Here is a 16,692-nt window from a genome sequence, read left to right on the forward strand (position 1 = left end):
GAAATGTAAATGAATAAGGTAAAAGAAAATGTTCTAAAATTATTCTTATTACTTCAAATAGCATGGTGGACATACCTTTAAACCTTTGGCAGAAATTTATGAGCAGCATGTTACTAAAGTGAATGAAGAAGTAGCCAAACTTCGTCGGCGTCTCATGGAACTGATCAGCTTAGTTCAAGAAGTGGTAAGACTACTACTGAAAGATCATTATCCGTTTTATAGTTTATCATATATAATATATATGTTTTTGCAGTACAAATCAATTATATTGAAATTGATACTTGAAAATTTGATAAAGTATATTTATAGTCAGTTTTACTAACTTCAGACAGCTAAGGAATTTGCATCTAAACCCCTGGCCTGTTCCACAGCTGGAGCCAGAGAATTGCCTTATGCAGAATTAAGAGAATCAATGAATGAGTTAAATAAGCCTGTTTGAGGGGCGCCTGGGTGGCGCAGTCGGTTAAGCGTCCGACTTCAGCCAGGTCACGATCTCGCGGTCCGTGAGTTTGAGCCCCGCGTCGGGCTCTGGGCTGATGGCTCAGAGCCTGGAGCCTGTTTCCGATTCTGTGTCTCCCTCTCTCTCTGCCCCTCCCCCGTTCATGTTCTGTCTCTCTCTGTCCCAAAAATAAATAAACGTTGAAAAAAAATTAAAAAAAAAAATAAATAAATAAATAAATAAGCCTGTTTGATACAGAGTCAATAATTGACTCCTAAACAATCAATACTGACTTTTAAAAAGTCATTAAGTCATTCATTCTTTGGACTCCCAGGTTTTGGGAGAGTTTCTGCTACCAATAAATGAACTGTTTCTGATGCCTTGAATTAGAACTCTGCAGAATTGAAAGAGTAATATTTAACACTACTCTTTAGATACCTTATGGGTCGAACAGCTTTGGTAAGCTATTTACCATTTGAAGTATTATTTGGGGAAATGTGTTAAGTTTCAAACATTTAAGTACTGAATGTACTTTTGAAATATATTTTGTTTAATGTTGCCAGAAGGCCAGTTGTAACTAGTGAGTTTTACAGACCATTCCTAACTTAAGATATCTTTGTTTTACCCTTTCAGGAATGAAGATTCAAACCATTGTTTATAGTAGTGTTTCTGAGTTGTGTGTATGCTACCTACAAAGTAGTTTTGGAATATAAACAAGTTGAAAGACTTCTCTTTGGACTTCATCTAACTACCTTTCTTTTCTTTTCTCTTGGCAACATTATTTGGTTGTTAAGGAGGGTGTTCTAGGTTGATTTTCTTATTGTTTGTATTTATAATAACAATAAGTATAGGAAAGATTGCTTTTTTAATTTTGGTAGCATCCTATTATGAAATCTACATTGTACTCTGGAGTCTTTGAAAATTCTATTTTTTTTCCTCTGTTCTGAAAAAAATTAAAAACTATGTAAACTAGAATAGATATGTTTTCTTTTTATGTGTATTTTTTAGAGACAGAGTGAGAGAGCACGCTCAGAGAGCACGTTCACGCAAGTTGGGGAGGGGCAGAGAGAGGGACAGAGGATGAAAAGCAGGCTCTGTGCTGACAGCAGAGAGCTTGATGCAGGGCTCAAACTCATGAACTGCGAGATCATGACCTGAGCCGAAGTTGGACACTTAACCAATGGAGCCACCCAGGCGCCCGAAGAATAGATAATGGTTTTTGAGTTTTTATTTGTTCTAGGGTTTTGCATGATGTGAACCTGGTATTAGTATATATTTTTATTTTTGTATAGTGGTTTTCTATCAGAGATATGATTGGGGCTTTGAGTATGTATGTATTTTGTATATGGTACCTGAAGCGTTTATTTTTTAAGATTTTATTTTACTTTTAAGTAATCTCTATACCCAGCTGGGGCTCAAACTCACAACCCAGAGATCAAGAGTTTCACACTCCACTGACTGAGCCAGCCAGACTCCCCAAACAATTTTTTTGTAATTGTCTTACACTGTTAAAATAGCATGTACTTTATTATGTTTTGTTTATTTTTAAGAATATCATTCCTGATTTGGTTCAGTGCACAGTTTTTTAAAACAGTGAGTTTCCTATGATATGTAAACAATTAAAAAGTATTATTGGCTTGGGGCACCTGGGTGGCTCAGTTGGTTGAGCCTCTGATTCTTGATTTTAGCTCAGATCATGATCTCACAGTTCATGTGATCGAGCCTTGTGTCAGTCTCTGCACTGACAGCAAGGGGCCTGCTTTGGATTCTCTCTCCCTCTCTCTCTGTCCCTCTTCTGCTCACGTTATCTCCCCCCTGCCCCCCAAATAAGTAAACATTTTTTTTCTTCCAGTATGACCTTTATTAGGTAACGCTGATATTTTGATACTTTATTAGGTAATGCTGATGTTTTGATCCCTATTTAATATACTCCTTTATTTTTTTATTTTTATGTATTTAATTTTATTTTTTAATTTAAATCCAAGGCAGTTAACATACAGTGTAATAATGATTTTAGGAATAGAATTTAGTGATTGATCACTAAATGTACATGTAATATCCAGTGCTTATCCCAACAAGTGCTCTCAATGCTCATTGCCCATGTAGCCCTTCCCCCCACCCAACTCCTTGCCAGCCACCCTCTGTTCTCTGTATTTAAGAGTCTCTTATTGTTTGTCTCCCTCTTTGTTTTTATCTTATTTTTCTTCACTTTCCCTTTTTTGTTTCTTAAATTGCACATATGAGTGAAATCATATGGTATTTGTCTTTCTCTGACTGACTTATTTTGCTTAGCATAATACCCTCCATTTCCATCCATGTTGTTGCAAATGGCAAGATTTCATTCTTTTTCATCATTGAGCAATATTCCATTGTTATATATATGTGTGTATATACACACATACACACACCACATCTTCTTTATCTATCCATCAGTCTGTGGACATTTAGGCTCTTTCCATACTTTGGCTGTTGTTGATAGCGCTGCTATAAACATTGGGGTGCATGTGTCCCTTCAAATCAGCATTTTTTATCCTCTGGATAAATACCTAGTAGTGCAACTCCTGGGTTGTAGGGTAGTTCTATTTTTAATTTTTTGAGGAACCTCCATACTGTTTTCCAGAGTGGCTGCACCAGTTTGCATTCCCAACAGTGCAAAAGGGTTCCCCTTTCTCCACATCCTCGCCAACATCTTTGTTGCCTGAATTGTTCATTTTAGCCACTCTGACCAGTGTGAGGTGGTATCTCATTGTGGTTATGATTTGTATTTCCCTGATGGTACGTGATGTTGAGCATCTTTTCATGTGTCTGTTAGCCATCTGGATGTTAGCCACTTATTTGGAAAAGTGTCTATTCATGTCTTTTGCCCATTTCTTCAGTAGATTATTTGTTTTTCGGGTATTGAGTTCTTCATGGGTTTTGGATACTCTTTATCAGATGTGTCATTTGCAAATATCTTCTCCCATTTTGTAGGCTGCCTTTTAGTTTTTTTGGTTGCTTCCTTCGCCGTGCAGAAGCTTTTTATCTTGATGAAGTCCCAGTAGTTCACTTTTGCTTTTGTTTCTCTTGATTCTAAAGATGTGACTAGTAAGAAGTTGCTATGGCCAATGTCAAAGAGGTTGCTGCCTGCCTTCTCTAGGATTTTAATGGCTTCCTGTCTTACGTTTAGGTCTTTCATCCATTTTTAGTTTATTTTTGTGTATGGTGTAAGAAATTGGTCCAGGTTTATTCTTCTGCATGTTGCTATCCAGTTTTCCCAATACCTTTGCTGAAGAGACTTTTTTCCATTGGATATTCTTTACTAGTTTGTCAAAGATTAGTTGGCCATATGTTTATGGGTCCATTTCTGGGTTCTCTATTCTGTTCACTGATCTGTGTGTCTGGTTTTGTGCCAGTACTGTACTGTCTTGATGATTACAGCTTTGTAATATAGCTTGAGGTCTGGAATTGGGATGCCTCCAGCTTTGGTTCTTTTTCTTTTTTTTTCTTTTTAATTTTTTTGTTTTAATTTTTTCTTTTTAAGTTTATTAATTTTGAGAGAGAGAGAGCATGAGCAGGGGAGGGGCAGAGAGAGAATCCCAAGCAGGATCCATGCCATCCATGCCCGATGTGGATGTGGGGCTTGAACCCACAAACCGTGAGATCATGTCCTAAGCTGAAATCAGGGGCCAGATGCTTAACCACCTGAGTCACTCAGGCGCCCCTGGTTTTCTTTTTCTACATTACTTTGGCTATTCAGGGTCTTTTCTGGTTCCATACAAAGTTTAGAATTATTTGTTCTAGCTCTGTGAATAATGCTGGTATTAATTTGATAGGGATTGCATTGAATATGTAGATTGCTTTGGGTAGTGTCAACATTTTAACAATATTTGTTCTTCCAATCCATGAGCATGGAATGTTTTTCCATTTCTTTGTGTCTTCAATTTCTTTCATAAACTTCCTGTACTTCTTAGTGCATAGATCTTTCATTTTGGTTAGGTTTATTCCTGTGTATTTTATGGTTTTTGGTGCAATTGTAAATGAGATTGATTCCTTGATTTCTCTTTCTGCTGTTTCATTATTGGTGTATAGAAATGCAGCCGATATGTGTACATTGATTTTATATCCTGCAACTTTGCTGAATTCATGGGTCAGTTTTAGCGGTTTTTTTGGTAGTCTTTTGGGTGTTCCAGTCATGTTGTCTGTGAAGTGTGAGAGTTTGACTTCCTCCTTGCAGATTTGGATGCCTTTTATTTCTTTTTGTTGTTTGATTGCTGAGGCTGTCTAACACTATGTTGAATAACACTGGTGAGAGTGGATATCCCTGTCGTGTTCCTGAACTTTGGGGGAAAGGTCTGTTTTTCTCAAGGATGGTATTAATTGTGGGTTTTTCATATATGGCCTTTATGATCTCGAGGTATGTTCATTCTGCCTCTACTTCCTTGGGGATTTTTATCAGGAAAGTATGTTGTATTTTGTCAAAATTAAATGAACATTTTTAAAAAAGTATTATTGGCTTACATAAAAGAGGAAATCAACTGACTTTAAGAATAATTGCAGTGATTGCATTAATGTATGTTTGCTTCTATTTTAAAAATTCTTCAATCAAATTTTTTTTACTTGTTCACCTTCTAGGAAAGAAATGTAGAAGCTGTACGAAATGCAAAAGATGAGCGTGTTCGGGAAATTAGGAATGCAGTGGAGATGATGATTGCACGATTAGACACACAGCTGAAGAATAAGCTTATAACACTAATGGGTGAGTGGTTTTCTATGCTGTTGGGATATTTGATGCTTTGAGCCAATCTAGAAAGAATCAAATAGGCTAGGGAGGAAAAGATTGCTTTCAAAAATAAAACTTCCAGTTATTAAATGTCCCTTTATCAAATAATATTATACCTAATTAATATAACTCCTGCTAACCTCTTGGGTATGTATGCTTCTAGAAATGGCCTGATTTGGCAAACATGCCTGCCTTTCATCATCTTTTTTTTTTCCCCCCAACATGCAAAGTGGTTTCTTCTTTTTCTTTTTTATTTCTACCTTTTTTTAAAGTTTTTTCTTTTTTTTTTTCCTACTTTTTTAATAGTAATTCTATAATGATAATTCGTTTATTCTTGTGTGTTTCAGCTTCTTAAGACTGTAATTGTCTGGGCATTGTTTTTTGTTTTCACAGGTTTTTATGTTTAAAGAACATATCTTTTGTTGACATGTAATGTAACATCTGGCCAACTTACTGTATTCTTCTTTTTAAGCCACAGTTAAATTTTGCAGGGGGGAATTACTTCAGAAGAGTTGATTGAGTAAAAAATTTACTTTGCTAGATCTTTTATATTCCTTTAGAAGAAACAATAACCTTAATGTCTTTCCAGAGTATAGTATTATGTATTCTTTTATGAATTTAATTGACCTTAATTGCAGTTTGTCTAGAACTATAGTTATGGTTGATTCTGAAATCCCCTTGTCAAAGCTACTACAATATTAGATCGAACCTTTTTCTTTTTTTTTTTTTTTTTTAAATGTTTACTTATTTTAGAGAGTATGTACACGAGCAGGGAGGGGCAGAGGGAGAGGGAGAGAGAAGCCCAAGCAGGCTCCGCACTATTAGTGCAGAGCCCAATGCAGGACTTGTTCCCACAACTGTGAGATCATGACATGAGCCAGAATCAAGAGTGAGACGCTCAACCAACTGAGTCACCCAGGTACCCCTAAATGGAACCTTTTAAAGTTCTGGTGAAATTTTTTAGGGTAGCTATAGTGAAGTTTCACGTAATTGAAATTGATTCTTTGTTATTGACTATGTTCAGTGAAAGTTAATTTTATTCTTAAACCAGTGTTGGTGTTTTGCTGTTTTTAAATAGGTCAGAAGACCTCTCTAACACAAGAAACAGAGCTGTTGGAATCCCTACTTCAGGAGGTAGAGCACCAGGTGATGAAATAATAAATGAAATTTAATAAAATCTGTCCACAGGCTTTAAAAATTATTTATTATGGCTTTAGTTTGCATTTGTCTTATAACTAATGTTGTTAAGCATCCTTTCGTGAACTTACGTGCCATCCCTTTATCTTCTTTATTGAAGTGTCTTTTGAGGTCATAGCTAAGAAATTTTTACCTAATGCAACATTGCAAAAAGTTTTTCTTAACGTTTTCTTGCAGAGGTTTTGTAGTTTTTGGTTTTATATTTAGTTTTATGGTTGTCTTTGAATTTTATGTTATTATTATTTTTTTTAATGTTTATTTATTTATTTTGGGAGAAAGGCAGGGACTCCCTGAGAGGAAGAGAGGGAATCCCAAGTAGGCTCCACATTGTCAGTGCAGAGCCCGACATGGGTCTCGATCTCATGAACCATGAGATTATCACCTGAACTGAAACCAAGAGTTGGACGCTTAACCAACTGAGCCATCCAGGCACGCTATTGTGTTTTTTTAATGTGAGGTGTGGATCCAATGTAGTTTTTTGTTTTTGTTATTTGTTTATGGCTGTTTTTTCTAGCACCATTTGTTGAAGACCAGCCTTTCTGCACTGAATTGTCCTTGTATCTTTTTAAAAAACTAGTTGTCCATATATACATTGGTCTATTTTTAGACTGTTTTGTTCCACTGATTTATTTTTATGCCAATACCACACTATTTTTCATTACTGTAGCTTTATTTATTTATTTATTTATTTATTTATTTATGTCATTCTGTGGCCAAATCTGGTCACCAGGGTTGTTTTATTTGACTCATATGCTAACACATATATTTTTAAAACAGACATTTTAAAGCAGATGATTTTACATGAAAACCTAGATTCCTAACTAAATTTGAATGAAATCAACTTAGATCAACTATTTGATTATGAAAAAAAATTAAAGTACTGGAAGAAAACATGAATTGATATTTGTATACTCTTGGGACTATCAAATGGCTTTCTAATAAATACCTGAAGTCCAAAGGTCATAAACCTTTGGCAAAAGAATTATAAACATCTATATGGCAGAGAGAGTGACAGAAAGAGATAAGAGGAGAAGGAGGAGAAAGAAATGGAGGAAGAAAGAGCAGGAGGAGGAGAAGAAAAATTTGTCAAAAGACAAATTAGGAAACCAAATTTGTAATATATATATATAGTAGACAAATGCTAAAATATCCCTAATATCTGTGAACTTCATCAAAATTAATAAGAAAATTATTAAATTACCATTAGAAAAAGAAGATAGAATTGGGAATTCACAGAAAAAATATAAGTGGCCAAATAAACAAATGAAAAGATGCTTAGTAACTTAACAGTTAAATAAAAAATAATAAGATACAATTCACTCTTCACACTGGCAAATGTTAAAAAGATTAATAATACCCAGTATTGGCAAAAATATGAAGGGAATAGGCACTTTTGTACAGTGATGGGTCAGAAATAGAAAACACAGGATATTTGACATTAGTCCTTAAAAATTTAAATATGCCTTTCCTTTGACTTGCACAGTTGCACTTCTACATTTATTTTATACACGTTGAAAAATGTTTACATAAAAATGTTTATTGTAGAATATTTGTTATAATGAAAAATTTAAAACTAATTTAAATGTCCAAATCAATAGAATATTAGATAAATTATTGTAGATTCAGACAATGTAACACCAAGAACTCCCAGGAAAAAATAAAAATTTATGTAACATATTATTAGATGAAAAGTATGTGTGTACCTAATGATCTTATTTAACATTTTGTTTTAATGTTTATGTATTTTTGAGAGAGAGAGAGAGAGAGAGAGAGAGAGAGAGAGAGTCTGCGCAGGGGAGGGGCAGAGAGAGAGGAAGGCACAGAATCTGAAGCAGGCTCCAGGCTCTGAGCTGTTAGCACAGAGCCCGATGTGGGGCTCAAACTCACGAGCTATGAGATCATGGCCTGAGCTGAAGTTGGATGCTTAACAGACTGAGCCACCGAGGTACCCCTATAATGATCTTATTTTAAAAGAATTATATGTGGGAGAAATCCCGGAAAGTATACACAAACTATTAATAGCAATCTTCTCTGGTGGGATTATTTTATACATTTCTCTGTTCAGTTTTTAACTAGAGTATATTTCTTCTGTAAACTTTGCTCACCTGGGGGGGAAAAAAGCTATATAGATATTTTATGTTTCCTTTAGTATCTGCTTTCTCCTTATTTCTTTCTAGGAAACTAGTATCTTGGGCTATCTGAAGAAGAGATTTTTTTATTTTCTCTAATTCCCCCTCCATCCAAGGACCCCATGCACTTAACACATTTACAGTCGAGAAAATAAATGGGAAGAGGCTGTCTCCAGTCCTATGTGCTCAATCTTTACTTGGGCTTAAGAAGAATACAGTTTAGTAGTGTGTACTTCAGAGACCAGGACAGTGCATGTGTGCAGCCATGGGCAAACTGCTTAATTCAGTTTCCCTCTCCATAAACCAGTCACAATAATATCTAATTATTAGAATGGCTATAGGGATTGAATGAGAATATAAATGCCTGGCATATGGTAATTACTTGCTAAGTAGTTATCACTATTTTTTTTTAATTTTTAATTTTATTTATTTTTTTAAAAATTAAATCCAAATTAGTTCAACCATGATTTCAGGAGTAGATTCCTTAGTGCCCCTTACCCATTTAGCCCATCCCCCTTCCCACAACCCCTCCTGTAACCCTGTTTGTTCTCCATATTTATGAGTCTCTTATGTTTTGTCCCTCTCCTTGTTTTTATATTATTTTTGTTTCCCTTCCCTTATGTTCATCTGTTTTGTCTCTTAAAGTCCTCATATGAGTGAAGTCATATAATACTTGTCTTTCTCTGACTAATTTCACTTAGCATAATACCCTCCAGTTCATCCATGAAGCTGCAGATGGCAAGACTTCATTCTTTTTGATTGTCGAGTAATACTCCATTGTATATGTATATATACACCACATCTTTATCCATCCATCCATCGATGGACATTAGGGCTCTTTCCATACTTTGGCTCTTGTTGATAGTGCTGCTATAAACATTGGGGTGCATGTGTCCCTTGGAAACAGCATACCTGTATCCCTTGGATAAATACCTACTAGTGCAATTGCTGGGTTGTAGGGTAGTTCTATTTTTAGTTTTTTGAGGAATCTCCATACTGTTTTCCACAGTGGCTGCACCGGCTTGCATTCCCATCATTACTGCAGCTTTATAATAAAAGTGTTAACTCTCCAACTTCACTCTTCTCTTTTTTAGAGTTGTTTTTAGCTATTCCAGGTCCTTTGCATTTCTATGTGATTTTAGCATCAGCTTATTAATTTCTTTTTTTATTATTATTTATTTATTTTGAGAGAGAATGCGTTATGTTTATTATTTATTTTTAGAGAAAAAGAGAGCCCGCATGTGCAAGCCGGGGAGAGGCAGGGAGAGAGGGACGGAGGGAATCCCAATCCCAATCTGTGACAACAGTGGGAAGTCTAACTCAGGGCTTGATCCTGAGAACCATGAGATCACATCCTGAGCCGAGATCAAGAGTAAGATGTTCAACCAGCTGAGCCACCCAGGTGCCCATCAGCTTGTTAACTTCTACCACAAAAGTTTTGGGGTTTTATTTAAATTGCGTTGGATCTATAAATTAGTTTAGGTAGATGTGACATCTTAATATTGAATCTTTGTTCATGAAGACTATTTAGGTCTTTTATAATTTCTCTCAGCAGTGTTTTGTAGTTTTCAGGATAGAAGTTTTTCACATCTTATGTCTGATTTATTCAGTATTTCAGAATTCTTAATGTTATAGTAAATAGTGTCTTTAAAAATTGTTCATTTCTGATTTTTTGTGCTTATACAGTTGGTTTTTGTATATTAGTCTTTTTTTTTTTTTTTTAACGTTTATTCATTATTGAGAGACAGAGGGAGACACATTGTGAGTGGGGGAGGAGCAGAGAGAGAGGGAAACACAGAATCGGAAGCAGGTTCCAGGCTCTGAGCTGTCAGCACTGAGCCTGATGAGGGGCTCGAACTCACGAACCCTGAGATCATGACCTGAGCTGAAGTCGGCTGCTCAACTGACTGAGCCACTCTGTCGCCCCTGTATATTGGTCTTGTATGCTTCCATCTTGCTAGATTTAGTTTAGTTCTAGTAACTATTTTGTAGATTTCTGGGTTTGCCTGCAGATAATCATGTTATCTCTGAATACACACAATTTTCTTTTTGATCTGCTTTTTATGTAGTTCCTGTCAGGATTTTACTGACCAGAACTTCTAGTATAATGTTGATTTAAGTATGATGTTAGCTGGATGTTTAATGTAGATATTCTTTATCAGGTTTTGGAATTCTGTTCCTATTTGATGAGAATTTTCATTAGGAATGAATGTGGGATTTTGTCAAATTCTTTTTCTACATGTATCAAGGTTATATGGTTTTCCTTTTTCTTAATATGGATTATTACTATTTTTAGTATTAAATGAACTTTGTACTTCTGGGTTAAAAACCTTGGTTTGGTCAATGTACTGTCCTTTTAATGAATTATTGGATTTGATTAGAAAAGATTTTGTGTATAATTTTTGCATTTTATGCCTCAGAGATATTAGATGATAGTTTTCTTTTCTCAGAGTATCTTGTCTGGTATTGTTATTAGAGTAATGATGGTCTCAAAGAATTTTAAAGTATGCCCTCTTCAGTTTTCTGGAATAAGTTCTGTAGAGTTGGTGTTCCTTTAGAAGTTTGATAGAATTCACCAGTGAAGACATTTGGGCCTTGTTTTCTTTTTTTTATTGGGTTCGTCTCCCCACACCCACTTCCCGCCAACCCTCCCCGCTCACTCCTCCCACCACCACCCCGGGGCCTTCTTTGTGGAGTGGTTTTCAACTACAAATTCAATTCCTTTAATAGACATAGAGCAGTTTATATTACTTATTTCTTGAGTAGGCTTTGGTGGTTTCGGTCTTTAAGGAATTATTTCATTTGAATTTGCCAGATTTATTGGCACGTAGTTCTTAATATTCACTTATCCTTTTTTTTTTTTTTTAATTTATTTTTATTTTAGAGCTCATGAGCAGGGGAGAGGGCTAGAGGTAGAGAGAAAATCTTATGCAGACCCCATGCTCAGCGTGGATAGAGCGTGACATGGGGCTCTATCCCTCGACCCTGAGATCATGACCTGACCAGAAATCAAGAGTCAGCTATCCACCTGACAGAGCCACCCAGGCACCCTCTCTTGTTATCCTTTTAAATTTGTAGAATGCAGTGATATTACCTCTTCTTTTTCCTGGTATTGGTAGTTTGTGTCTTTTTTGCCTGATCAGTTTGGCTAGAGGATATCTATTTTTCCTGATGTTTTCAAAGAACCTGGCTTTTTGTTTTTCTTTGTTGTTTTTGTTTTCTATTTCCTTGATTTTTGTTTTGATCTAATTGTTTTCTTTCTTTTGCTTAGTTTGAGTTTAATTTGCTCTGTTTCTGAAATCTTAAGATGGAACCTGGGGTTAGTAATCTGAGACATTTCTGTTCAAAATATTTTCTTCCTTTGTGAGTTATTCTTTGAGCCATATTACTTAGTTTCCAAATGTTTGGTTTTTTTCTGATTGCAGTGTCTTGAGATCAGGTTGGTTGGTGATGTTGTTCAAGTCTACTATATTGTAGATTTTCTTTCTACCTGTTTGATTATTGAGAGAGGGTTGTTGACATTTTCAGCAATAATTGTGTATTTATTTGTCTTTTCTTCTGGCAGTTCAATCGGTTTTTGCTTCATGTATTTTGAAGCCATACTATTAAGGTCCTAAATGTCTAGGATTGTTACATCCTCTTAATTGTTTCCAACATCACTATGAAATGCCTTTTTTTCTTTTTTTTTTAGTTTATTTATTTGAAAGAGAGAGAGATGGAGAGAGAAAGAGAGAGGGAGAGAGAAAGGGAATCCAGGCAGGCTCTGCACTATCAGCCCAGAGCCGGACATGGGCTTGATCTCATGAACCATGAGATCATGACCTGAACCTAAATCAAGGGTCAGATGCTTAACTGACTGAGCCACCCTGAAGGCATCCCTGAAATGACTTTATCATAAATTTTTTGCTTTGAAATCTATTTAAGAAAGCCACATCATCTTCCTTTTAACTCATGTTACCATGACATATCTTATTCTGTCTTTTTATTTTATTATTTTTTTATTTTATTTTATTTTATTTTTTTAAATACTTTTTTTTCAACGTTTATTTATTTTTGGGACAGAGAGAGACAGAGCATGAACGGGGGAGGGGCAGAGAGAGAGGGAGACATAGAATCGGAAACAGGCTCCAGGCTCCGAGCCATCAGCCCAGAGCCTGACACGGGGCTCGAACTCCCGGACCGCGAGATCGTGACCTGGCTGAAGTCGGACGCTTAACCGACTGCGCCACCCAGGCGCCCCTGTCTTTTTATTTTTAATATATTTGTTTTTAAATATTTAAAGTCTGTGTCTTAAAGGCTGCATGCAGTTGGGTCTAATGTTTTAATCTGATTGAACAATCTTCGACTTTTTTTTTTTTTTTTTAAGTAGGCTCAGGCTCCATGCTCAGCATGAAGCTCAATGCAGGGCTTGAATTGAGTAATTGTTTCTGGATTTTGAGTATTATTGTCAGTGAATGACACTAATATCAGTAATAAAAAAATAAATGTAAAGGATTAATTTGAATTAAAAAAACACACAATGATCTACTTAATAAGAGATAGATCTAGAGAATGGTGAGGAATTTAAAATGAGGAAAAAAACATTACTAGTGTAAAAAGGACTACTGACAAAGAGGGAACTGTCTACCTTAAGAATAAGAAGAGGGGCACCTGAATGGCTCAGTTGGTTAAGCATCCGACTTCGGCTCAGGTCATGATCTCATGGTTTATGGGTTTGAGCCACACATCAGGCTTTGTGCTGACAGCTCAGTTCCTGGAGTCTGCTTTGGATTCTGTGTCTCCCTCTCTCTCTGCCCTTCCCCCACTTATGCTCTGTCTCTGTGTCTCTCTCAAAAATAAATAAAACCTAAGAAATTTTTAAAAAAGAGTATGAATATAGGACAGTTATGATTTTGTATTCTAGAATAAACTCAGAATGTAGAAAGCAGAGAATTAAATGATTTTGATAAAATCACTATAGTGAGTTTTTAAATACTTAATAAACTGATAGCACCAACTAAAAGAAGTTTGTAAGAATACAGGGTATTTGAAAAAAAAATAAATTAAGATGCTTTATCTAAAAGGTATGTGGAAAAAAAATAAAAGGTATATAGGGAGCCCTGCATCCCCAAATGAAGAATACATGCTCTGTTTCAATTCATATGAAACTGCTCCAGGGTGCCTGGGTGGCTCAGTTGTTTAATCGTCTGACTCTTGATTTCAGCTCAGGTCATGATCTCACGGTTCATGGGATCGAGCCCCTCATTGGGCTCTGCACTGACAGCACATAGCCTGCTTGGGATTCTCTCTCTCCCTGTCTCTGCTCCCCCCCCCCCCCCCATGTGCACGTGCTCTCTCTCTTTCTCTCTCTGTCTCTCAAAATAAATAAATAAACATTTTTTTAAAATCCATAAAAAGGAGTTTACAAAATTATTTGCAAACCCAGTATTAAAAAAATCATTTTGCAGTGCCTGGGTGGCTTGTCTGTCCAACTCCTGGTTTTGGCCAAGGTCATGATCTCACAATTTTGTGGGTTCAAGCCCCACATCGGGCTCTGCAGTGACAGTATGGAGCCTCCTTGGGATTGTGTCTCTCTCTCTCTGCCTGTTTCTGTCTCTCTCAAAATAAATAAATAAACTTAAGAAAAAAAAGTTTCAATACCTAGCCAAGTACTAAGTTATATAGAAGTCTGAAGAAATTTCAGAAACTTATGTAAAGAATATGTTCTGTGACCACAGTATAGTTAAGGTAGACATCAAAAACCAATATTATTTTAAAAATCATATGTATTCAAATATACATTGAAATATGTTAAATATCTACATTGTTCTTGAGCTTAAGAGGAATTGCAATTGAAATGATAAATTATTGGGGTGCCTGGGTGGCTCAGTCAATTGAGTCTGACTTCGGCTCAGGTCATGACCTCATGGTTTATGAGTTTGAGCCCCACATCGCTCTCTCTGCTGTCAGCACAGAGCCGGCTTCAGATCCTCTGTCCCCTTCTACCCTCTACCCCACCCCTGCATGTGGGCTCGCTTGCTCTCTCTCAAATAAACATTTAAGAAAATTTCTAAGAAAATAAAAAAATGATAAATTATTAAAATACCAGACTTCGCTAATGGATATTTAGAAGAAGACATAGTCTAAAGTGCGATTTAAGAAAATTATGAATGAATGAATTGTGTTCAACTAAAGAGGCTAATAAAGGAACAATAGTGTAGAAGCATAAAATGGAAAGAAATCATGAAGATAGTGATGTAATTCACAAAAAAGAGAGCCATGAAATAGTTGGGAGTATCAGCATACCCAATATTGGATCTTTGAAAAGCATGCATTAAATAGAAGATAATTCTAGCACGGTTATCAAGAAAATTGAAGGAAGTGTTAAATATTGTATTGGGAAGAAGAATTGGGATATAACTACAGATGCAGTAGAAATTTAAATAATAATCATTTTTAAAAGTAAATATTTATACCAGTGTTCTGTGTGCTTTACAAATATGAGCAACATTATTGAGGTAGAATCTACATGACGAGGATAATTTTTAGGAAATTGTAATTGTCTAGAGTCACTTAAGAAAGTATATAACTTAAACAAGAAACATTAAGTAAATTATATTGTTGATAAGTCTCCTTCTAAAGACATCAAATTCAGACTAATGGAAAATTTTTACCAAATTTTTAAATGTCTTTTGCCTATCAAGTAATTTTTTCTTAGAGAATACCAAAGTACTAGATCTCATTCAAGACTGTATAACACTAATATTAATAACCAGTTGTCATAAGAACAATGTAAGAAAATTAAATCTCAATATTTTATTTTTAAAGTTTATTTACTTGAGAGAGAGAACATGGGGGAGGGATAGAGAGGGGGAGAGAGAGAGAAACCCAAGCTGGCTTGGTGCTGTCAGCGCAGAGCTTGAGGCAGGGCTCGAACTCATGAACTGTGAGATCATGACCTGAGCTGAAGTCAGATGCTTAACTGACTGAGCCACTCAGGCACCCCAAAGCTCAATTTTATTTTAACATAAATGCCAAAATCTTAAATATATACTGGCAGTTAAAAATCAGTAGAATATGTACAAAAACAAATGAGCGCAAGACCAGTGGATGGCTCAGTGGAGTATGCGACAGTTGATCTCAGGATTTTGAGGTCAAGTCCCAGGTTGGATGTATAGATTACTAAAAAATAAAACCATAATAAAGAACGAAAAAGCCAGGTCAAGTAGGGTTACCCAAAGGAGTGAAAGGAATGTTTCACTATCAGAAAAATCTTCTTGATTATAACTCAAGAGATTACAGAGCAAAACTATATGAACATTTAAATAAAAATGAACAGGATAATATTAATTTTTAAAGTAACATTATTATATTTGATCTTCATTCATGGCTAAATTACTTAGCAAACTAAGACTAAAAAGGAACAAGTTTGAGCCCTGCATCAGGCTCTGTCCTGACAGCTTGGAGTCTGGAGACTGCTTTGAATTCTGTGTCTCCTTCTCTCTCTGCCTGTCCCCACTTGCTCTCTGTGTCTCTCTCAAAAATAAATAAACATTAAAAAAATAAAAGGGGGGGCGCCTGGGTGGCGCAGTCGGTTAAGCGTCCGACTTCAGCCAGGTCACGATCTCGCGGTCCGGGAGTTCGAGCCCCGCGTCAGGCTCTGGGCTGATGGCTCAGAGCCTGGAGCCTGTTTCCGATTCTGTGTCTCCCTCTCTCTCTGCCCCTCCCCCGTTCATGCTCTGTCTCTCTCTGTCGCAAAAATAAATAAATGTTGAAAAAAAAATTTTTTTTAAATAAAAAATAAAAAAAAAAATAAAAGGGAACTACATTAACTTTATTCTTTTAATCTTTATTTTTGAGAGAGAGAGAGAGCTCAAGCAGGGGAGGAACAGAGTGAGAGAGAGAGAGAGACATGGAATCTAAAATAGGCTCCAGGCTCCGAGCTGTCAGCACAGAGCCTGATGCGGGGCTTGAACCCATGAACCGCGAATTCATGACCTGACCTGAAATCGGACACTTAACCAACTGAGCTACCCAGGCACCTATACATTTAACTTTATTTATTTTTTATTAAAAAAAATTTTTTTTTAACGTTTATTTATTTTTGGGACAGAGAGAGACAGAGCATGAACTGGGGAGGGGCAGAGAGAGAGGGAGACACAGAATCAGAAGCAGGCTCCAGGCTCTGA

At 36.1% G+C, this 16,692-nt stretch overlaps 1 protein-coding gene across 8 annotated transcripts in view; it reads left to right on the plus strand.

Annotated features, from left to right (window-relative positions):
• The window catches only part of TRIM37 (tripartite motif containing 37), a 146,663-nt gene that overhangs the window by 21,579 nt on the left and 108,392 nt on the right, over window positions 1-16,692 (plus strand). For all 8 annotated transcript variants that reach the window (XM_086686827.1, XM_086686825.1, XM_086686824.1 and 5 more), the window contains exons 6-8: window positions 62-184; window positions 5,051-5,174; window positions 6,277-6,344. In XM_086686827.1, the coding sequence (XP_086542953.1) occupies window positions 62-184; window positions 5,051-5,174; window positions 6,277-6,344 (315 nt within the window). The remainder of the gene's footprint in view (window positions 1-61; window positions 185-5,050; window positions 5,175-6,276; window positions 6,345-16,692) is intronic.

This window comes from Puma concolor, chromosome E1 (genome assembly GCF_028749965.1).
Source record: "Puma concolor isolate L17-30 chromosome E1, mPumCon1.1.hap2, whole genome shotgun sequence".
NCBI lineage: Eukaryota > Metazoa > Chordata > Mammalia > Carnivora > Felidae > Puma > Puma concolor.